The 25,545-nt window shown below is 39.4% G+C and overlaps 1 protein-coding gene across 2 annotated transcripts in view; it reads left to right on the plus strand.

Moving 5' to 3' along the window:
- The window catches only part of LOC134534954 (argininosuccinate synthase), a 37,884-nt gene extending 17,526 nt beyond the window's left edge, over positions 1–20,358 (plus strand). For both annotated transcript variants that reach the window (XM_063373703.1, XM_063373704.1), the window contains 6 exons: positions 3,313–3,458; positions 6,758–6,879; positions 9,963–10,111; positions 10,766–10,904; positions 11,788–11,889; positions 19,900–20,358. In XM_063373703.1, coding sequence (XP_063229773.1) covers positions 3,313–3,458; positions 6,758–6,879; positions 9,963–10,111; positions 10,766–10,904; positions 11,788–11,889; positions 19,900–20,153 — 912 coding nt within the window. In that variant the 3' untranslated portion in view covers positions 20,154–20,358. The remainder of the gene's footprint in view (positions 1–3,312; positions 3,459–6,757; positions 6,880–9,962; positions 10,112–10,765; positions 10,905–11,787; positions 11,890–19,899) is intronic.
- Positions 20,359–25,545: the final 5,187 nt, after the last annotated feature.

Raw genomic sequence — 25,545 nt, forward strand, 5'->3', positions numbered from 1 at the left:
GCATACTTGAAAAATTTCATACTTGAACAATTTCATACTTGAAAAATTTCATACTTGACAAATTGTATTATCGAACAATTGCATACTTGACCAATTGCATACTTGACCAATTGCATACTTGACCAATTGCATACTTGACCAATTGCATACTTGACCAATTGCATACTCGACCAATTGCATACTCGAACAATCGCATACTTGGACAATCGCATACTTGAACAATCGCATACTTGAACAATTGCATACTTGAACAATTGCATACTTGAACAATTGCATACTTGACCAATTGCATACTTGAACAATTGCATACTTGAACAATTTCATACTTGAAAAATTTCATACTTGAACAATTGCATACTTGAACAATTGCATACTTGAACAATTGCATACTTGAACAATTGCATACTTGAACAATTGCATACTTGACCAATTGCATACTTGACCAATTGCATACTTGACCAATTCCATACTTGACCAATTCCATACTTGACCAATTGCATACTCGAACAATTGCATACTTGGACAATCGCATACTTGGACAATCGCATACTTGAACAATTGCATACTTGAACAATTGCATACTTGAACAATTTCATACTTGAACAATTGCATACTTGAACAATTGCATACTTGACCAATTGCATACTTGAACAATTGCATACTTGACCAATTGCATACTTGAACAATTTCATACTTGAAAAATTTCATACTTGAACAATTGCATACTTGAACAATTGCATACTTGAACAATTGCATACTTGAACAATTACATACTTGAACAATTGCATACTTGAACAATTGCATACTTGAACAATTGCATACTTGAACAATTGCATACTTGAACAATTGCATACTTGATCAATTGCATTACTTGAACAATTGCATACTTGAACAATTGCATACTTGATCAATTGCATTACTTGAACAATTGCATACTTGAACAATTGCATACTTGAACAATTGCATACTTGACCAATTGCATACTTGACCAATTGCATACTTGACCAATTGCATACTTGACCAATTGCATACTTGACCAATTGCATACTCGAACAATTGCATACTTGGACAATCGCATACTTGAACAATCGCATACTTGAACAATCGCATACTTGAACAATTGCATACTTGAACAATTTCATACTTGAACAATTTCATACTTGACCAATTGCATACTTGAACAATTGCATACTTGACCAATTGCATACTTGAACAATTTCATACTTGAAAAATTTCATACTTGAACAATTGCATACTTGAACAATTGCATACTTGAACAATTGCATACTTGAACAATTACATACTTGAACAATTGCATACTTGAACAATTGCATACTTGAACAATTGCATACTTGAACAATTGCATACTTGAACAATTGCATACTTGATCAATTGCATTACTTGAACAATTGCATACTTGAACAATTGCATAACAGCACAATTGCATAACAGCACAATCACATACTTTCACAATCGCATAATTTGTCGCTAACATAAATGTATATATTTTTTATCTGCAACCTCAGTGAAAGGGAATTGCGTTTCCTACATACCTAATTATATAATAAGCAAGAAGTTTCACTTTTGTCAGGCGTGGACCCCACGCAACACTTTTTTTTTTACATCTTTTTTGCTATAATTCAAATTTTTTTTAAAATGTATCCCCATTTTTGGCATGTCAAGACATTTATAATATCTCCCTTAGCTAGTTATAAACTACATTGTACGCATGATATCTTCTATATTTTACTGCAGCCTATATGAAACCATCCATTGTGTGCTACAAGCTTTAACTAGGTACTTAAAAGCTGAAGCTATATGACGTCCCATGCTTACATTGCAGTACAGAGCAAATGGCGCCCTCTGTTGCCAGATTGATACAACCCAACTTGTTAACATTAAAATTATTATTTTGGTTACCATCGTTAATTTTAATAAGTTTTACTTTTTTTTTTTTTAAATTTTGCTATTTGTTAATTTTTTCAAGAACATAAAATAGTGTCTTTTGACAGTTGTAGTCTTTCTGAAAGAAGAATATAATAATTCAGGGCCAAACAACAGTTATTATTTCACAGCAGAAACTATTAGTAGCAGCTGGTCACTATTAAAAACAATAAGGCATTCAATTTAATTATTATCCGTGCTAGAAACACCAGTGAGCGTTGCATTTATCATCCCGCCTCACTAACAAGTATACACCCCCTACTAAGATGGCTCCTTAAGGTAGGGTTTATAAACTACGAAAGGAATGCAATAACGTAATAACGCCACACTCAATCAGCGCAAGAAAATCATGGTCATTTAATGTAAAACTTCAGACAATGCTTCTCTTCCCCGAGGTTCTTTCATTCATTCATGTTTATCATAAAAATGTATGAAATTTACATTATTTGATTTATGTGTTATTTCGTTCACTGTACGGAAGTTTAACAAGTGAAAACATCACGTTTACAATAAAAACAACATCGTGACCTTCTATGAACTTAATGTTTTTAAAAGTTCTCGGTACACTTTACTTCCAACATGGCATTTTAAACGCCAAAAAAAAGTTGGAAGTTGCATTGCGTTATTGGGCCGTGTGCAGTTTATAAACCGCTACTTTAAAATGTGGTTGCAGAATACTTTTTGTCTCTTGGTTTTTCTTATGTACACAGTTAGAAAATACAGTAAAGTTACTGATTTTTTAATGAAGAAATTACCTCAAATAAAGTAAGAGTTCTTTGTAATTTCAGATAGACGAATCTTCTTAAAAACTATGGAGTATTTTGACTTCTTAGTTTCGTGCTCCGCTGTGAACTGGGTAAACAGTCATGGGTGTAGATCCCGGGGATCGGGAAGGGGAGGGGGGAGGGGGGCTGGAATGAAGAAGTCCCTCACTGAGTGGAGCCAGCTTGCGCTTGCAAAATTGTTACTGTGAAACGGGGTTTATGACCCTAAACATCCAAACCATGTTTCATGGAAGGCTTTCTGTATATTTTAAAGATGTCTGCTTATTGTACGCATATTGGCCTAAAAAAAAAAAAATGTCAGTACGCAATACACGATCCCCCTGCGAATTTTCGCGGATCCCCTTGTGTGATTCTACGGATTCACGCCCTCTGTAAACAGTCAAGTGCAAGGGAAAATGGCGTTCTAGCTGTTGACTCGGAAAGTTTATGAATGTTTCTGCAAGCACTGTGGATTCACGTACAGTGCAGTTCCCGTAAAGATAATCGCAAATTAACGAAGGTCACCGGTGATTTGTAACCAGCTTTGTTGGTAAATTCAAGGTGTAGTTTGTAAGCCGGACCTGCGCCGCTCTCTGCCCGCCAGATGCTCGCTCCGTGGCGGCTGGAGGAGTTCACCAGCAGGTTCCGCGGCCGCCAGGACCTCTTGCAGTACGCCTCCAGCCACGGCGTCCCGGTGCCCGTCACCCCCCAGGAGCCCTGGAGCATGGACGCCAACCTCATGCACATCAGGTGCGGGACATTGTAGCTTCCTACAACACATGGCTTTAAGCTATCCAGATAATACACAGTTTTAAAACACGGGAAAGATGATAGAATATTCAACAGTTTGACTTAACTTTATGGTATAATGCTCATCATGCGCGCAGTTAGTACTGGCAAGCTATTTAGGGAACGGTTTACGAATAACTTCAACTATTGGGGAGGTACTGTGACAGCACAAAGCATAAAAATTCTAGTGTAATAATCTGAACCCAGTATTACTGCGAACATTATTATTTTGTAGTGATACAGTTGTTTTGATTTAAATGTACAAATCGACAAATATCTGTAATTTTACATGAATATTTATGTTCCATTACCCATTAGCAAAAAAAATTTTCAGTGCCTCAAACAAATGTAGGGTTCTTCGTAGTTTCAAATAACTGGATCTTCGTAGAAAGTAAGATGGATTCCGACCTCAGAATTTTGTGTTAATTTTTATTTCAGGGGAAACAGCATGTGGGAGGATGAAGTGTATTTTTTATGCTGTAGACTAAACAAGTGTTTGAATGTTTGGTTATTTTAACGACACTATTTTTGTGTATTCATATTCAAAGTAATTTAACTCTTTACTCGTAAATTTACAAAGATATCGGTAAACATACGAATATACCTGGATATTAATAACCAGTAGGTATTTTTAGTTAATTTTTAATGTCCCCACCCCCTCAGATTCTCCCCTAAAAGCATTATTTATTCCAGTGCATGTAGCCCTTCAAGGTCTCAGATGCCATGTTGAATTTTTAGTTTTTTTCGTCACTACTATTTATGTGCTATTTATAAAATTAACACTCAGTACCTCCCACAAATATTTTCAACAGATATTCACATAGTGTAATATCATGGGTGTGAAAAGTCACAAAGACCTCCACACCATTTTACATCCATGATATTGAAAATGTCTGACAGCACAACACATGCAAAGGAGGTATCGAGTTAAAAATGTTAGAAATAGCCCTGGAAAAAAAGGTAAAGATGAAAAAATGGAAAAAAAAAAAAATCTACATGGCTTGTGAGACTGATCCTTAACTTCGCCTCAGCATGTACATAGAGTCTTTCTGTACAACCATGATGCAAGTGTGGGCACAGTGGCAGAAGCAACACCCCCCCCCTTTCCCTGAAGTTATTAAAAATATATACGAGATATCGATGAAGGCTGGAGGTTATTTTAGGTGATGCAAGTATTAACTATACAACACCTGGAATCACAAACCACAAATGCAGTATTGCATGTTGAGAATTATAATGTAACTGAACAACCCCTCATTGTTGATGCAAGTTATTTCGAATTAAAAAAAAAAATCTTATTTTTGATGTCTAACATCTTAGCTCTCTGTATACGGCATTTGGTAGGAGTACCTAATTTAGTGAGAGGAGTGGAAGTTGCATAGAACGGAAATGTGTAACCACGGTGCTGTGCTGCCATCTGTAGTGGATGACGCGAACCAAAGTTCTCAAAGACAAAGGGAAATGTTATAGTATTAACTGTTTAATGGATTTTATAAAGATGGGTATAGTGTATTAATAAAATTCCTTGTCGATAATCAAGTCCAAAGCCACGGATTTTAATATGTTTTTCAAGTATTATTCTCTTTTATTAGTGCCATTTTTTTTATAGAGTTTAAAATCGAATGATTCAATATTCGGCGTAGCTGCTCCGGCAGCGAATTCTACCAACAGGAGCGGACACTGTTTGATTTGGAGACAAGAAATGTATTTGAAAACACTATATATGTATATATTACACTAAGCATTATTTTAAAGTACTCTATTTTGCATTTCGTTTCCGATTTTCATATTATAAGTGTATCTGCAACATGAGAACACATGAATTTGCTCGTTACCGAGGTTAGATGGTACACAGCTCTGCAAGTACATTTTTTTTTAAAAATACCCCTGTCTCATGTAACTTGTCTCACACTCAATGGCTCTCAAAAGTATTACCCATGGTACCTTATTTACAAACTGTTATTACAAAAGCAACACATGTTTGAGGTTGTTTATAAACTCTGGATACGTAGACAATCGATACTTATTAAAAAAAAAAATTGGGTGGGTCCGTGTCGGGACACATGGCCGTTAGTTTAATGTAAAATGTCTGTGTCAAGTGAGTTGCTCTTAGTGTAATGGATTGAAATGAAAACGAGACATTGACTGCGCACTTAAACTTTTAATACAAAACAGACACTGAATGGTACATAATTATTTATTTTGATTAATATTCAACGGTAATTTGCGGAGTCAGCAATATTCACTGAGCGTGCCATAGCAGCTTTGCTACGCTTCCACTCATTTTGCAAAGGACATTGGGGTACCTATGCGTGGCCCACAGCCATGATAGGCTTGATTTATATTTTCGACTGGCTCTTGCACTGGCTGAGGATGACATATTGTATTTTAATACCTTTTTATAGGCTTACTTTACAGTTTTACATGTAAATATTTTCCAAAAATACACTTTTTTTGATTAAATATATCAATCTAAATAAACTCTTCACACAAACACACCAATCACCGCGCTATCACGTTTGAGTCGTGAGCTACACTGAGTAGAAAGGAGCAAGAGAACTGATTTTTACCAATCTGCGCAATTCCCCTTCCCCACTAACCCGCCTACTTGCCCATGCGTGAGACAAACTCAAGGTCAAATCAGGGAGCTGACTATATACGTTAAATAATTTCACCGCACTTACGTCTCTAAGACTAACAGTTAGGGAATTATTAAGGCAAGATGACATGGATCTTTTCGTTATGGTACAAATTTCTGTTCTGGTACCCTTTATGTTTCGGTGAGATTTTAAAGACTTTCATGTCAAAAAAACTGCCATATTTGAGACAAGTTAAAATGACAGAGACCATAGCTAGAAAAATGTGGAAGAAAGAGGGCCGCTTGCGCTGTAGTGGCGGAATACAGAATGCATCGAGCACGATGGACTGGGGAAATGATTTTGGATGGTCTCCGGGTAAAAGGTAACAAGTCAAGAATTCACTTTTTGGAGGAGAAACAAAAAAAAAACTCTTAGATAAAAATTGAATTTAAATACATACTTAAATTTTTCTTGCATTATTATTTTATTTACCAACATGTTTACCAACATAGTTGCCAATGATTAAAAATGCATTACATATTCTAAGTATACTTAAGAGTTTAAGTGACTTGTTGACTAAAAATCACCAAAATGTGACTTGTTACCTTTTACCCGGAGACCGTCCATTTGAGCTTAAGGGGAAGTACCCGTGGTGACGGGAGGCCGGTGTCACTGTTGCAGCTACGAGTCTGGGGTGCTGGAGGATCCCGCCCACCCGGCCCCCCAGAACATATTCCAAATGACGACCGACCCGCGGCAGGCCCCGGACTCCCCCGCCAGACTGGAGATCAAGTTCCAGAAAGGTAATCAATCAGTATCAGCGTGCATCAGCAGCGTAACAAGGTCTCATTCAGCCCAGCGCTGTCTGCCAGGTATGTGCGGCCGACCGGGTCTCCGAGAGGCGTACAGAGCTCCATGCCATTTGCAGACCGCTCATCATCTAGTTTAAAACTAGCTCGGCATGCGTTGCGATGCCTCGATCAGTTTTGTTGTTGTTGTTTGTTTGAAGTAGCTACACATATTCAAAGAATCTCTGTCCCTCTCTCTAATTCTCTATACCTCCCATGTATATATCACTATCTGTATATCTCCATCTATATTTATATTATCTCCCTCTATATTTCTCTTGGTCACTCTCCTCTATGTACCTATATCCTCATATATCTCTATATATTGATATATGTCACTCAGTAGAAATGAAAATATTTAAAATATATGTTTTACCTATCTATATTTTTAGCTCTCTTTTTACCTGTCACAGGTGTGACATAGGTATATAAAAATACACACATTTGAATGAATTTGAATAGCATTTAAGAGCCATTACACTTGTCTGTACAAGTTTTGTTCCATGGTTTCGTCTAAAACAAGTTTTTTTTTTTGGAATTGGAAAAACACTAAACCTAGTATTGTAAATGGTATAGGGAAGTGCAGGAAGATGTAATATTTAATATTGCAGCATAAAATTACAGATTCACTGCATAAAGCTCCATAGAGGCGTGTTATCGAGGAAGACTGCAATCCAGTTCTGTGCCTGGCGCGTGGAGGCATGTGATGCGTGAGCCACTGTCGCCGTTAGCACCCACGCGCTCTTATAGCGCTCGTACTCCAAGCCGTGCAGCTACCTAAATTGTTTTTTCACACCTATTGTCAGTCCGAGAATTCCAATTTAACATATAATCTAAGACAAAAAAAAAACAAAAAAAAAAACGAGCATTTAAAGGGTGACTGCAAAAAAAAAGTTTTTTTCTCAGAATTTTGGGAGGGGATGCATCCTGGCTATGCCTCTTGATTCAAGTTTCCCACACCAGAAATTAAAAAAAAAATCCTATTGTATTGATTATGAAAAAATGAATTATGTTTCAACATCTCTTTGATAACAAAGTTATTTAAGACGACAGTAATTTTTTTTTTGTTTCAATAAATGGTGTTTTACTGGATTTTTGATAAACCATAATGTCCACAGTACTTTACCAACTTTCATGGCTCTGGATTTACGCAGCAACTAGAGCTGTAAGAATGTTTTAAGGGTACAAATGTTTAGGTAATTCAGTCCTATACACAAAATTAAAGAGTGAAAATATCTGTATATTCAATGGAACAAGATATTTGAGGGGGAAAAAAAAAACTAATATTTTTTGACGAGGCCGGAAACAGCTTTTACATAAGGAGGCTGGGTATGATAACACATGAAACCAGAAGTCTTGCAAGCTGAGCGCTAATATGCCTAGATTATAAATTATGTGAATGAATGCAATGATGGAAAGCATCGTTGGAAGGTAAAACGAGCATCCTTGCACAAACGGCAACATTTGCCACGTTTACCACTTTGATACGATTCTTGTGTTACGTTTTCGTGTAATGTCATGGGGGCGACTTTCTTGCTAACTTTATGTATGTGTGTATGTTTGTTCAACATGAGTTTTATGAACCTAAGTATTCAGTGTTACTAAATACTGCATTAACTTTAAAACTTTACAACTTCCATGGTTGTAGCCAGTCGTGAATACAAAAGCTCACGAAATAAAATAATATAAGTGGGAGGTTACTGTGTTCAAAATAAAGTTATTTTATTCTGTGCGAGAACTCCAACTTTGGAATCAGATGAAGTGGGGTGGGAAGAGGGAATTTCCAGGCCCCCCTCCTCCAAGTTGGTTCGCCTGTGAGTGTAGCGTCAATGAGTCCGTTTTCAAAATTCCTCCCTACAATAATGACATTAAATCATTAAACTCAATGATTGAGGTTTCAGACAATTTATTTATTTCCCCATGTGATTGTAGCATCAGTGGGGGCGCAAATAAGGGAAAACAAAGGGAAACTTTATAATATTAGCTTCTAATGAAATTTACAAAATGGGCCATATATTTATAATATTCCTTGTTGAAAATCAGGTCCAAAGAAAGGGTTTAGTATGTTTTCATGTTAGACTTTTTTCTCTTTTATCAGAGCCGTTTCATTATACAGTTTAACCTTTTGCTCTGCAAATCTGATTTGATATTCAATGCAGTTGCTCCGGCAGCAAATTCTATGGAAACTATGCGTAATTCGCATCAAGAAATGTAATTGAAAACACAAGTTTCGTTTCTTGATCACTCTCGGCATTACTTTATACTTTGTGTCAGAGTTTTGTATTTATATATATATATATATATATATATATATATATATATATATATATATATATATCCTGTATATGCAATGTGAGAACACATGAATTTGCTCATTACCGAGGTTAGATGTCTGCACATCACTGGTGAGTACTTAAAAACTCGCTCACATTTTTTTTCTCTCGAGTCCTGAGATAAACTCCTGTGTCCACCACTGCGCAGAAGCATGTACATTAGGTTCACACCTCAAATTAAACATCGATACTCCCCCAGGCAGCTGATCCCGTTAGGGCGTGGTCCTGGTTAGGAGAAAGATGGGTCTTTTACATGCCTGACGCTGTTGCCAGTGTCCAGCATGGGTTCCTAGAACCGGGAAATAGATTCGCCGTTTCCAATCGCGTCATGTTACTGGAGAGCGCGTGGCTAGGTCGAGAGGTTGAGGAGACCCATCCCAACATCGGCCCCACCGACCCGGCCCCCAGCTCCGCCGTGAACCCCCAGACCAACTACAGAGCCAGCCCCCTCTGTGGGATCTGAGTAGAACCGTCACGGAACCATACCTCTCACATCCCTGGGACCCCTTGGTCACCCAGTTACTCGTGATCCAGCTGAGGCCTATCCGACCTCTACTAGCTCAGCAGGCTAGTACCCGAGCTTAAGCAGCTCAACACTTCCACTCGTCAGCAGGGCGGGGACCCCTCGGAGTGTTCTCCAAACTGCGCGGAAGCAAGTAGAGCGTGTGCCACAGTGCGGCGTGTGACCTCGCTGTTGTCGGCCAGGCGTGCCGGCCAGCGTGTGGGTGATCGGCGAGGACGCAGCCCCCCCGCTGACGGACCCCGTCCAGGTGCTGACCTTCCTCAACAAGATCGGCGGACAGCACGGCGTCGGCCGCGTCGACATCGTCGAGAACCGGTTCATAGGGCTCAAGGTGGGTCTCCCCAGGTCCGCTCCGCTCGTTCGCGAGGCTCCGCTTCCACGTCGCCGCGATGTTCTGCGTCGCACCACGGAAACAACGGATAAGGCCCGTTCTGCAATGGCACGGAAACATCACGTCTGCTGCTTTCGCAATGCATGGAAGCGTTACAAATGGCAACCAATGAGATTGCATTTCAAGGTTACAAAATATTAATTAAATTACAAAAAAAAAAAAAAAAATACTATGCATAGATATCAAAGCACGGGATGAATTTTCACATGTAATAAAAATAAATGTCCAACTAATAATTGAATATTTTATGGTTTAATATTCAGGTCAATTTTGTTTTTAAAACACGTAATTACGGTTTTATTGTTTTTATTTTCATACATTGTCTTTATTTATAGAAATGGTATATTGTGGTTTATAATAGAATAATAGAAACACCTGACTACACTATATTTTTTTTCCTTTCACTGAAAGCTAGAGCTGGGAAGAGAGGGGAGAGGGGAAGGCTAGCCCCCCCCAGGCATGGGCGCCCATGTATTATGCCTCCGAGGTACAGACATACACAATTTTTTTGTTCCCGTCGGGTCGCGAGGGCGAACGCCGCACGGTGAGACAGTAGCGACCCGGGGATTGACGCGATGTGCCGGCTGTCGGCAGTCCCGCGGCGTGTACGAGACCCCGGGCTGCTCCGTGCTGCACGCTGCACACGTCGACCTGGAGACCTTCTGCCTGGACCGCGAGGTGCTGCGGCTCAAGACCTACCTCGCACACAGGATGGCTGACTACGTCTACAACGGTGAGCGCGCTGTGGTGACCTTTCCTGCACGTTCCCACCCGGTGGAGGATCCCGCCGGTCCCGCTCTCGGTGGAAGTGCGAGGCAGAGCTTTGTACCATTTGGCAATTTTTACAAGCTTTGCCTTTTCATTTTTACAAGTGATATTCTTTTGGCAATTGGGTTTCCGACGATTGTCCTCATAAAAAGAACAAAAATTTTTTTTAACGGGACGTCTAATAAATCGAATAACGCCGGCTGCACGCACGATAAAAGAATGACTCATTGTCCCATTACGCACATTGTCCCCTTTACGCTTTGTCCCGTTACGCTCATTGTACTCTTGCGCCGCATCTATCTCTCCTCCACTCGATTGGAACAACCATCGATTTGACTTTTTCGAGGCACATTAAACTTGAAACACTCCCATTCGTTTCCTACTTTTCCTATCATCGTCCTATCATTAACAGAATAACACAGATTGGAAGAAGTTAAATAGCAAACGTGTATAAAAGTTATAGTTAAAATAATCTGTTCGTTAAAGTAATAAACATATTTGAATCAATGATTGCAAAAAAAAAAGTAAATTTATCAATTAAATCGTAGATTTCATTTCACTCCTTTGTATCCATACAAAATAGTGATAATTCAATAAAAATTATTCAATTTTTATTCATAAAAGTATGCAATCATTTAATCAATGTTTTGTTATGACGTCACGTTAAACTATCGTCCGTAAACCGACTTTACAGACAACAAATTTTTTTAGTGTATGGTTGGTTCGTTGGCGATTTCCATCACCCTAAGAGCCGAACGAGTCCTGCTTTTTTTCTGGCTTGGTATTACCAGTTCTCGCTCGTTTGTCGTGGCTTACCGCCCGGAAGTTGCGGCCCCGGCGTGTTGCAGGGTTCTGGTTCAGCCCCGAGTGCCAGTTCGCACGCGCCAGCATCGCCCTGGCCCAGGCCCACGTGACCGGCTGGGTGCACGTGCAGCTCTACAAGGGCTCAGGTGAGGCGTGCCCCCCCGTCCCGCCGAGCTCACCAAACAACAACGAAGTGGACGATCTCTCGTGCTTCGCCACATGCAGGGGCGCAACAACAGGGGGGGGGGCAAGGGTATTTTGCCCCCCCCTCTCTGAAACCTTGAAGTGGGGGCAAACGGGGGCAAAGAAAGTGCTGTGTAATCAATTTTTAGATAATAAAACTGCTTAAATAGCACCATTTTCCGCCTTGAAATACAAATTTTCCCGGGGGGAGGACCCCCGGATCCCCCGCTTCAATAGGGGGGGATTGATGACTCTTTATTAAAAGATATATTCCCCCCCCCCCCTTTTGAAAATTTAGTTGTTGCGCCCCTAGCCACATGTGAGCGGATCTTTCAGTACTCGCTAGTGATGCGTAGCAACACCCAACCTCGTAACCAGCAAATTAATGTGTTCTCATGCTGCAAATACACTTATATTACGAACTTGGACGCCTAATTTAATGTACAATTCCGAGTGTGATGAATACATACGCAAATTTGTGTTTCCAACTAGTACATTATTAGTTTCTGCGCCCGCTGCTGGAATTTGCTGCTGGAGCAGCTACGTTGACTATTGAATCATTTGATTTAGACAAAATGGCACCGATGAAACCGAAAAGACTTAAAAAAACTTGAATAAAAATAATACCAAAACCCCGGGTTTATGCTTGATTTTAGACAAAGATTTTGATTATAACACTGCTCAACTTGTTAATATACACTAAAAAGTTTATACTACATATGAAGTTTCCCTTTGGCTTTGTAAACTTCGATTAGAAACCACGTATGGACCGCGGTTACACATTTCCATTCCATTCGACTTCCGTTCCATTCACGGAATTTACTCCCACCAAATGCTGTATACCGAAAGCTAAGATGTTACATATGTAAAAAAAAAACTGAATAGAATTTTGAAACGTGCACCAAACCACCCTCGTTTATACTCTCTTTGGGGTTTCGGATCAGTTGCTTGTGCGGACTTGTGCGTCGTCACCAACTGTGATGAGACGTCACCGCCGTTGCTAGCCTCCCTGTCCTTGTGGCTGAGGCTGGGAGGCTCGCAGGATGCCGCCCATCACCTCTGTTTGTCTGGTGTGTGTGTTCGGTGTTGGCGGAGGTGCGTGCAGTGAGTCTGTGGGGTCCCAGGGGGAGATGAGTTGTGTGGTGTGTTTAGTCTAGCGTAGGTGAGGTCCAGCGCCTTGGCTCTGAACAGCTCTAGGGCGAGTGTTCGTGTCGAGTCTCTTTAGGGGTGTTTGGGAAAAGGGAGGGGGGGGGTGAAAGCATAGAAATGAGTTACCTTGTAGGGGAGGGGTTCGATGGCTCTGTTGTGCTGGGCAGGCCAGGGCTACAGCCGGGAGTAGCACGGACCCCCGGCAGTCCCGCCCCTTCGGAGGCCGTCATTACGTAACCCCCGTTCACCCCCTGGGAGGTTGATTTCCGTGAAATCAGATCTTAGTGGATGCTCATTTAGCGCCAATTTTTATGTTTTTAGGTTTTATAATTCCGGAGAACTGATGATGAGTCAGTGAGTGGTATTTTGCTTGTATATATGTGTATTATAATAATAGGTCGATATTCTGCTTTGTTGGAATCCACTAACTGGTAAAGGTCCTCCAAAACATTTAAAACAATTATAACATCTAACATAACAATTTTTTGTTCTAAAGTTTTATGCTTCGTACCGGCAATAAAATTGCAAAAAAATTTTACTATTTAATGGGTTTTGAAGCCTAGTTAACAGAGTTTTTATAAAAAAGAAAAATGAAAGCAATAAAATATTTTTCTATTAACTGCTATTCATTTACTTAAATTTAATTCACTAATTTTGAATTTTTTTGAAAAAAATTACCATATATTTGCGAGGGTTTAGTTTATGTTATATAAAGATTGTCAGAATATACAAGTTATAAAAATTCCATTATTTCAAAAACCTTGAAAAAAAAAAGCAATTTTACTGCTGTAAAATTTCTTCAAAATTAGTAATTGTTAATTAGATACGTTATAATTTATACCACTAGCATTTGAAGACTATAAAAATAAATAAGTAATAACTACCAGAACTTTATAACTAAAATATAATCTTTAATCTACTAATGGTCTTTAAACTTTTGGTGGGATCTGTATGATATTTATCAGCCCAACTGTTTGCATTATATCTTTAAATTCATCCCAGATATAATTTTCCATCATTATTGTTTTTTTGTGTTTTAAGAACTTTGATCTTCATTACTTTAACATCATTATCATAAAAAAAAGTACGGATTTGACTGGTGATTACACTGCAATAAGTTTTTTTTTGCTAACCAAATGTTATATTCTACACTGAAACTGAGTAACTTCACGCATTTTCTACATAGGAGGCCCGCTTCACATTAATAGAATTTGCAGGGTAGCAATTTGCTAGATAATGAGTAGTACATCCCTTCACGAAAAAAAAAAAAAAATCCCGAAGGGTGCCAAGAGGCGGGGATAAAAAAGAACACGCAGTTTTTTTAATTTTAAATGACGACAGCTCGCTGTAGCGACGATTACACGCGTCAGCAGTTCCCAAACTGGCAGAGAACACACGCAGAAAAAAAAAAAAAACATGTGCACTACAGTCTCTCTTACGCTTGGATTGATGTAAAGAGCGAATGGCGCCCACTGTCGCCAGATAGATAATACCCGGCTTGTTAACATTAAAATACTTGTTTTGTATATGATCAATAATTACAATAAGGTTCAATTTTACAATTTTTTGATTTCTCCAAGACCATCACGTAGTGCATTTTAACAGATTAACACAGCTGTATACATTCTGAAATAAAAAATCCCTTTCGGCACAACCTAGAGGTATTTTGAAGAACCTATTTCTTCTGGAATTTTTTTGTAAACTTATATAAACAAATGCCTGGAATGTTTAAAAAAACTTAATACACATAACATCAATATTAAAAAAAATATTGATTGAACATTTTATCATTATCCATGTAGGGAAAATAATTTGAATGTTTTTAACTCGATGCATCCAGCATTTAATGTTGTAACGAATTCCATATTATGCCTACTAAGGTAGTTATGCCATTATTTTTGATCTTCACAAACACTTTTTTTCATCCCTTGCACTAATATGTGGTAGTATAAAAATTTTTTTGGACAAAATTTTAAGGTAATATTAAAATGGTTATAAATAAATTTTTACAAATTTGATATTAAGGAAGTTTTAATTTTTTTTTATTTCAACCCCTGTTTTAATGGCTGTAGTTCGTTGCATAAAAAATTGTTTCAGCCAAAGGTTTTAGATAAAGTTTAAGAGTTTTACGATAAATGATAATGGGTTTATGATAGTATATCTATGAAAAAAAGTAATGACTTTTGTCTTTCTACCCTTGTTATTTCCACCCCTTGAAGTAGTGATTTGTTAAATAAAATTTAGACAACAATTTTTAACAACATTTAAAAAGTTAAATAAAAATAAACATTAATTCAATATAGTACATTGTAGGGAAGTTTTATTTGTCTTCTTATTTTAACCCCAGGTTTTTTCAACCCCTTGCAGTAATTGTTTGTATGCCTACTAAAAGAATTAAAAATTTTTGTATTTTAACCCCTCTATCCACCCCTTGCAGCAATGGTTGGCTGTATCAAAAATTATTTCAGACAAACGTTTGGATAATTGTTATAAGGTTTACAAACAATTTGAATGGATTTGACAGTGTGCCTACTAAGAGAGTTATGAATTTTTTTGTCATTCTACCCCTGTTTATTCCACCCCTGGCAGTAATGGTTGGTAGTATAAAAAATTTATTTCAGGCGAAGGTTGTAGATAATAATTAAAGGTTTTACAATAAAACAGAATGGGTTTAATAGTGTACATGGTACTTAATTTATGAATTTTTTAAAATTCTATCCCCTTTATTTTTTTAAAAACCCTGCACAATGGTTCATCTTATCAAAAATTGTTTCAAACAAAAGTTTAAGATAAAAATTATAATATTAACAAACGGTTTGTAGGGAATTTCATGTTGTGCATACAAAAAGAGTTTAATAATTTTTTTTGTGTCCTCCAACCCTTGTTTTTTCAACCCCTTGCAAATATTGTTGGTTGTATCAAAACTTTATTCAAACAAATTTATTGGTATTAATCCTACGTGTTATAATATGTCCAAACGGATGTGATAACTTATATCATAGGTGTTATAGTGATTTTTCTGTTGATTAAATACCTTCCCTATTTCTACCCCTTTGGTCGGATGTTGCCCGTTAACAAACTCGACACTAGATTTTCCTTTATTTTATGTATCAGTTTGGAAGTGATTTGTGAACAATCATGGCAGTTAATCTGTCTACAATATTGTGATATATATATACTTATATAAACTTTTGAGTTGATGATTGTTTTGAAGTCTATGGACCATGAAACGAAAAAAAAAAAAAAAAACTATACAAATATTTTCCGGAAGTCACATCATGGTAATGGCTACAATAGGTAGTATTTCTTCGAAATCAATCTAAAAAAAAATCAATTATCAACATTAATTATTATTTTACATAAAGAATTTACAGCAGTCAGTCACTATTAATAACAATACATTCCCCTAATTATTTACAATGGTCAAACATATCCAAATTATTTAATATTAAATTATATACAAAAATGATATATATGTGCCATTTTCGTTTCATTTTCTTAATACTAAGAATTGAATATTATCAGATGATGATCTTGATGAAATTTAACAAAGAAACTTATTTCCAAAATTCTCATTCAAAATTTTCACATTAAAATATATATATATATTTTTTGTACATTCTGGTATATCTGGCAAGAGAACACTCTGAAACAAAGGCGCCAATGCAGAGATATCCGAGGACGAGACACGCTATAGCTGAACCCGTTGTTTGTAGCGATCAACTCGGTCGTGTTTTTGAAATTTCTAGCCGACACGGGAACTAATTGGAATGCATTCTAAATCGGGGTTAAATTACTCGATGCTATCCGTCAGGTCGGACGACGAACAGAGGTTTGGGAAAAAGGCTGAAAAAAAAAGAAAAAAAGAAAAGAAACACGCGTGTGTCGGATCACACAGCTTTCCGCAATGACGCGCGCGGGAGTGAAACGAGATTGTTGTGGAGACTGGAGACAGATGACGCTTCCTCCCCCCTTCACACTTCTTCCTGCTATTCTCGGCGCTCATTCGCCGTGTTATCAAAGCTAATGCCGCCGGCGAGCGAGCAGGGGCCTTGCCCGGCCGGGTGCTAACAGCGTTATCGCGCGACTGTGCGGTCCTCTTCCTGCAGCTCGTAATTCAATAGGCCTGTCCTCTCCCCTTCTCCCTCCCCCCCCCTCGGACGTCGAGATCAAAAGGTTGTCCGGGAAGAGGGATGGTGGGGGGTGGGAGGGGGCACCACCGCCGCTCTGTGCGGTGCTTCAGGGGGTAGAAAAGGGTGAAGGGGGGAAGGGGGGAAGGGTTGGGTGCCGGTTCTGGTTTCGCGTGTCGGTGCGTGCTGAAACTTTTCTCTGCCAGTTTGTTACATAGTGCTACTACCACAGCCAGGGGCGCAACAACTAAATTTCCAAAAAGGGGGGGGGGGGGGGTGGCAATATATATTTTTTATAAAGAATCATCGATCCACCTTATTGAAGCGGGGGGTCCGGGGAAAATTTGTATTTCAAGGTGGAAAATGTGGTGCTATTTAAGCAGTTTTATTATCTAAAAATGGATTACACAGCACTTTCTTTGCCCCCGTTTGCCCCCACTTCTAGGTTTCTGAGGGTAAGCAAAATACACTTCCCCCCCCCCCCCCCTTGTTGTTGCGCCCCTGAACACAGCCACCCACTTCAAGGGAGGTGGTAGAGGAACCGAAACACGCCATCTTGGTTTAAACAGGTTTGTTCAACACCATGACCGTTTTCTATCGTTTAAATTCTCAATTTGGCTTCGATAAAACATCTAATATAAACAGTGTGTGTTTGTGTCTGTAACTTGCGTAACGCGGAGACAGTGTGGCCTTGAGTTTTTTTAATTTTTTTCTTCTTTTTAGCAAGTTGGCTCACATTTTCTTGATGATCCCCAGGGATCGGCTTTTGCATTGTTCATGCCTCATTCACTTTCGGATCATATTTCCGTGATTATTATTATCATCTTTTCCAACATATTGACACGGTATTGTTGGTTAAATAATTACGAATTTGCAGGCCCTTAGAAGACTTGAATTTAAATTTGTGTCGTCTGCTTATATTTATTCCCGTTTATCATAGTTCTAACTATTTTTTTATACGTAGATTTTCAAAATTTGGTTTGGTTTGGTTAATTAATTTTTTGTTCGAGGCGCGGCAGTGGCGTACCCAGGAGTAGGGGCGTGTATGATGAATGAGCACTGCGAGTGTGTGGTGGACGTGACGTCATACTATCTGCCGTAATATATACATCTGTATTAATGGTGGGAGGCCAGTCTGTCGGTGGCTTCCGTGGAGGAAGGATCCGTCGCCATTTATTCTTACTCTCACGAGTTCGAACGAGGACCCCATAAAACTAGTGTGTTTTTTAATTAAATTTTTATAAAATTGTAATTAAATATTTTTATTTTTTATTTTTTGGATAATAATCACGGATTTTCAAGATGGCGAACGTAACGATAACTGCAACGGTTACGAAACAATTAAAAATGATGGCCATGACATCCTAATAGTCTAGGTCGTGACCTCGGTGGCTTAGGGCGGCGTATTTTTAGGAGTCTTAAGAAACTTTTAGGAATTTTCAAGCCTCTGAAATTTTTTTAACCAAAACAGAATTTTTTTCCCCCTCTAAACGGAAAAATTCTCCTCTAAGTAGGGAAATTTTAATATTTCTATTTTTTTTTTTTAGATATTTTGATGGCATTTTTTTGTCCATAAAACTAGAAATTTTGGCGAATTTTTGGCCTGTTTTTAAATTTTGTCATTTTTGGCAATTTGTGGCAAATTTTCAAGGTCAAGTTTATTCAAGATGGCCACCATGACGTACCAGTCCAAGATGGCGGCCGACAATCCCCATTATCACTCAAACTCCAGGCGCCGGCCAGTTGTTACATTTCACAGACCATAGCTTCGCTTCCTTCAACAACACGCTCCAAGACTTTTCCCGCAAGACACATTCGTCCATGCCATCTTGGGTGAAGGAGTGGGTGGGATCTCATTAATAGAGACCGGAAAAATTCGCGGATTCATTTCGCGATAGGCTAGAATTCAAATAGTTATACCTCAGTGCTGCCTCTGCTATTGGCTCTCAACTCACCTGGATAATTCTGGGCCAATGAGATACACCCAACCAAAGCTTTATCGAATCACATACTGCTACGCTGGGACGTCTCACAAGACAGCAGCCAATGAGTGGGTGGCATTTGACCGAGTGTACGTAGAACTATGGTGTTCATCCTGCAACCTGCAGGTCATTGAACCCGCGAATTTTTCCGGTCCCTACTCATTAATGATGTGTAACATCTTGGCTCTCGGTATGCGGCGTTTGGTAGGAATAATTTCGTGGATTCGACGGAAGTCAAGGAACGGAAATGTGTAACGGGAAGCAAGGAGAAAGGTGCGCCGTTCAATTTTTTTTTTCCGGTGCGGCCTGTACAATTGGTGCTTGTGCCGTAGCTTTGTCAGCGAGCGCAAACAATTTCCACGGGAAATTAGAGAGAGAGAGAGAAATATTGTATAGCGCGCCGCATTACCACGTGACTGTTATAACTACGTTGTGGAATAATAATGTATAATATATAATATAAATTTAATATATTTTTTTAAGTGTTGTATTAATACATAGTTTGTGATGCGATGGGATATATGCTACACATCGCTGGCGAGTACTGAAAGAGACTCTTGCTTAAAAAACGTCCCCGCCCTTCTCATCCCCTTCTCTATTCCCTTCTCTATTCCCTTCTCCTCCCCCTTCTCCTCCCCCTTCACAACCCCGTCGACCCACCTCTTGGCTGGAGCCGCAGTTAACGCTGTCCTCCCGTGTTGACGGGGCGCAGTTCTCGCCACGGCGCGCGGCAGCCCTTCCTCCTCGCTGTACAACCGCTCGCTGGTGTCCATGGACGAGCAGGGCGACTTCCGGCCCGCCGACGCCACGGGCTTCATCAACACGCACGCCATCCGCCTGCGCGAGCACCGCCGCCTGCGCGAAGAGCAGCAGCAGCAGCAGCAGCAGCAGCAGCAGCAGCAGCAGCAGCAGCAGCAGCAGCAGCCAGCGAGCCGCGAAGCTGCACTCGTACCACCACGCTCGTAGACTCGCCGGTAGCGCGCGCGCTCACACTCCCACCGGTTTCACAACCCGGCAGTCTCGACTACTCTCGCGTTCAAAAATTAAAAAAAAAAAAAGATTCCGTAACGCTTACCGCGTGTCAACGTCGTTGCTCGTGCTGCCTTTCCCCCGGGTCGGCTTATACCGCACACGCGGCCCCAGTGGCGTAGCCAGGATTTGCGTATGTGGGGTGTTAAGAAGCATGCCCCCCCCCCCCCCCTCGTATTAAAGCGCGGGGTCCGGGAGTCCTCCTCGGGAAAATTTGGATTTTAAGGTGTAAAATAGTGCTATTTTAGCAGTTTTCGGTACTTAAATTTAAATATTGTAATGGTAAAATTTTTATTTATTTTAATATATAATTTGTTTAAGTGATGAATAAGAAATTAATTCAATATTTGGTGCTAAGGGGGGGGGGGGGGGTTGAACCCCTAAAACCCCCCCTGGCTACGCCCCTGCGCGGCCCACGTCAGCTATCTCCTCGGCGACTGCACTCGGTACTGGCCACTACGTCACATTTCTCCCCCTCCTTCCTCCCGCTCCATGTGGCGGAGAAGGCGAACCGTGCCAACACGTGCTACAGGATAGATACACGCGGGTGTGATCACATTGTTCTGGCTTTCCAGTGTTAACGCACGTTATTGCGTCAGCTGATGCCGGGGCGAATCGTAACACGCATCGGGGCGAAGTTCATGGACTTCTGAATTTTCCTCAGACGTGTTGTGCACCAGACGCGACTAGCGATGGAGGAACAAGTGATTGAATTAGTGCGGACTTACGAGATTTTTTTACGACATTTCGAGCAAAGACCACAGGAACCAGCAGGCCAGGGCCGAAGCTTGGGAAGCAGTCGTTAGAGAAATTAGAAGGACATATATTTTTTTATTTCCACCGTGTAAGAGCCAACACGTCACATTCTTCCTTTTTCGTCAAGTTTGTCTAGAAGTACGACACTTTCAGCCACTTCAACTATTTCACAAAACTATGGTATCCACACATTTGACGGCACGAGGAAAGAACAGAACAATGTGAACACTGCCGGGATCTGACGTGAAACGTTAACACGAAACATCAGCTTTCTGACATAACGTGTTAACACACAAAAAAAAAATCAGCGTAGTTTGTAAGCAGCTTTAAGGCCCCCGACACACGATCAGTCCAGCATCCCAGTTCGGACTGCTCATTCCGAACTGACAGTTTGGTCTGAACGATAGTCTTCCTCATACACCATCAGTAGAGACCGGAAAAATTCGCGTATTAATTTCGTGATAGGCTGAAATTCAAACATGTGTACAATTCTGCTGGGAATCCAAAAAAATCATGTTTCGGAGTTTGGGTGGGCGAGTGGTTGGGAGGGGGGGGGGGGTTCCTTGCCCCCTGTGCCCCTCGCTGGATCAGACACTGCGTCGCAGGTAACATTTTACACTCGCCTCACAGCCGCACGATTAGGCCACCTGTGTTCTGCAATCAGATTAGATTTCGTGGCCAGGGTCGCCAACTTCTTCTTGGCTTCTGGGTTTTGAGACCACGTCCTATTGTGTACCGACGTTTCTGCCATGGCTTATTCCAGCCAGCCATCTTCAAGGAGGATTAACAACCCTTAAAGATGGCTGCAGACACGGCGTGCCGAAACGTCGGGGCGCACCATCATTTCCGTGGACGTGGCATCAACCCAAAAGAAAAGACGTGGTTAGTGACAGGTTATAAAAAAAATATATATATTATACCAAGATCCCAAATTTAAGAAATAACTGCTGTCTCCTGATTGTATAACAACGTCCATTACATCCCTTGATTGATTTAATTTTTAAAGTGTTCAAATGTATTAAAAATTTATTGTTTCGCAATTATTATGACATGTTCATTTCTCTGTTTTTAAACGATTTTTTTTAACGAATTGACACATACGCAGTGATGAATAAATAATTATGCACTCTGAAATTAAGAAATTTGAAATAAATTTGGTACACAAATATTAAAAATTGCTATAAATTCAAAACATTCTCGGGGAAAAGGTTCGTAGCTGTATAGGTTTATCTCCCCCAAAACGCCCCAATTGTGTTATTAATTAATACATGTACTTTTTTTTCTAAAAAAAGGTTCAAATTTATATTTCACGACTTATATTGAATTGAGTAATAATGTTTTTATTTTCCTGTTGTAAATAACTATTTTCTTTTTTACACTTGATGTAGACGTCACGGGAGAGTTGTATAATTCTAATGTAACACGGTGGGTATTGACAGAAGCAACTCAATAGGAAGGAGACAAGACTCCCGAAGTTAATTTTGATTTATAAAGTAAACAAAAATGCTGTACACTTTATTGAGGATAAATAAACATATAAGTTACTCTATAAACTGTAGTATTTATTGTTGTTCTGGGTAATAAATATTGCTCACATATTAATCATGTATTTTTATTTTACTTTAAGCGACATAAATGGATGAAAATGGGCTGTTCTGTAACACAGCTGACAAGAAAGCTAGCTTTTCAACAGTCGATGTAACGTACTTTATTACCAACAGCTGTATAGTTATAGTATGTGTCATGTTACGTGTCTCAATCAAATAACAGTTCTGAAATGGAATTTACACATATCTCTTGGGAACCATTCAAAGTTCGATACCCTACCAGGATATACATGGCAATCAAATGGTTTCTTAAATAAATCAAAGTTAAAACAACTTAAACTTTTAAAAAATTCTGACCAGAATACAGCCCAAAAACCTGATGAACAACAAGCAGATCTACAAAAGAGAAGAGTGATTCTAGGGCGCAAATTTCTAAAAAGCTTTTCAAAATAATATTTTGTGTAAAGTGAAAAATATTACAAGACCAATAAACAAAATCACATGTCCTTGACTGGATTTTATACTTAAAATACTGTTTATATCGTAACTTAGTAGCTGTAAGCGTATAAGACTTGCGTACATAGCTTACAGGCAAGCCAGGTAGCGCCGAGAACGCGCAATTACCAAGTACAACCAACAACTTTTGATCAGTGATAGAATAGATACCCAAATACAATAAAAAATATATTTGACCACATGTTACATAGCAAGTCTCAAACGCGATCATATAAAGAAAAAAATATATACTATTATTATAGTCTAAAATTACAACTTGAAACTGTTACAATATAAACTAGCCACCATAAAATAATAAAGTTCGTGGCACAGTGATTTAAAACAGTTTATATCTAGTTACCATATGAACGGGCCAAGAAACTAACTACAAAACTACTTGTATTTAAACTTGTTGAAGTCGGTGTACTTTCACCGCTATTACAATGTCACTCTAGAGGCGTACAAATGTGTGCGTGTGGGTTTTGCATGCAAAAAACAACATTCCCACACAGTGGCGTAGCGTGGGTGGGGCGGAGGGGGCGGCCCGCCCCGGGCGGCAGCCCGCGGGGGCGGGTCGCCGGTGAAGCGGGTTGAGATCTGATCTATGATTCATTCATTACATGTGTCAGACACACTATAATGTTCCATTTTTATCTAAAATTTTGCGCACCAACTATTTTTTAATATTTATTTAAAAGAAAAACTGCGAAATCACTGACAGAGCTCTTTATAACGTTTGTTTGTTTACATACGAACGGCAACATCGCATCACGCCGCGCCGCCCGGCGCGCGCGAGCCGAGTTCAGCGGCACTCATTATGTTAATTACTCATACAAAATCTTTTGTTTCACGCGTCGGCCCGTGTCGATGCCTCTCTTTGAATTTAGTACTACGCATTGTACTGTAAAGTTTGACCTTAACCCAGGGCAAACCAACAACTTCCGCAAACCGGGACACAGTAAAACTCCTATATTGCCCCGTACCGCGAGCGCAGGTAAACCCAAAAAAATATTAAAACCCAAACTAATAGCACGCTTAAAAAATACTAATAAGGTTGCGAACAGTGAGAGGAGGCAGCAAGTTAAAAAGACGCAAAATTTATATGACAACATTTAATATATATATATAATAAAATCGTTTCATCACAAATCGGCGCATCCATCATAAAATACATACCCTATTACTACTTATAAAAAAATAGCTATATAATAATAAAAAGGCATTAAAAATATATAAGAACATATTAATACAAATACAAATATAGATACGCACCGGGCGTATCACCGCTGTAAATACCAATTAACATAGGCGAAATCTAGCAAAAAATTGACACACCTTAACATGCAAATAAATATACCAAAAATTTAGCAAATTACAAATTATGGGTTTACAAGCCCTTCTCAGTTAAGTCATTTTCTAACGGTCGACGCCTTTTTTCTTCTAGGTCTGGCAGGGATTGGGTGAAACACGCTGAACGTAAAATCCCAGTTTCAGTTTTATTAGTCCGTTAATTTAAATCCCAAAAATCCACAAATTATAGTTTCGCACCAGGGGTCAAAGGGGTCAACGGGGCGGTGGCACGGCTGGCACTTACTTGCTTTTTGACGTCGTGATGTCTGGTCACCAAATACACTCGTTTGCTCACGAGTGTTTTTAATGGCAAACCCTTGCCATTATACGTTACCGTAGCTGCAGGTAATTGTACGGATATGACGAATTCTTCGCCATACCGTCTTGGAGTTTATTTCGGCGCACATAATTCATCCTTGGAAAATCCTCGCGATATTCACACACGCCTCACCAACCACTCGCGTTCATCGTACCAAAGCGTTCTAAATTATATAAATAAACCCCGTTCATATTCAAAAAGGAACACACGTATCCAGTTACTTCGATGTGGAACCATCACCATGGCCAACCCGCGTTTTACTTCACGTGCGCGCCCGCCTGGGCCTACCAGGCGACTCCGCTCGCCCGTCTCACCTGACGTCACACAATCAGCTGTTCTGCTCGCGCGCCGTCTAGCGCAGCGATTACCAACATATCCGGTAGTGTCCTCGAACTTTCCAGACCAATTTAATAACTTAAAATCTTAAACTTAAAAATAATAAGACTAAACAAGAATTACAAATTTCTTTTTTAAAACAACATATAACAAACTTAAATCCAAAATTTCTCGTATTACCAGGGCATCCGAAAGATTAATAAAATACGTTAACCATTTCTGCCAACATAAACATTATCAAAGGTAGCAGCTGTAGCACACATGCTACAGTACTGATCTTTGTTTGTTTTAGTGCATCGTGAAGTACCGTTACGCAATCACGCTTTACTCGTATGTTTGTTTCGCGAGGGTTTCGGATACGGAACGAAAGTCATTTTGATTGTGTTTCGATCTTTTAAATACTGTTGAATCTTCTAAAACTAAACATTTAGAACTTTACCCAATCTTTGAACTAGTTTTTGAAAATGAAAAGAGTCAAAGAAAGCGGTGCGGAATTCCGCAAAAAAAAAAAAAAGGCTAAGAAAGA

This window comes from Bacillus rossius, chromosome 8 (genome assembly GCF_032445375.1).
Source record: "Bacillus rossius redtenbacheri isolate Brsri chromosome 8, Brsri_v3, whole genome shotgun sequence".
Taxonomy (NCBI): Eukaryota; Metazoa; Arthropoda; class Insecta; order Phasmatodea; family Bacillidae; genus Bacillus; species Bacillus rossius.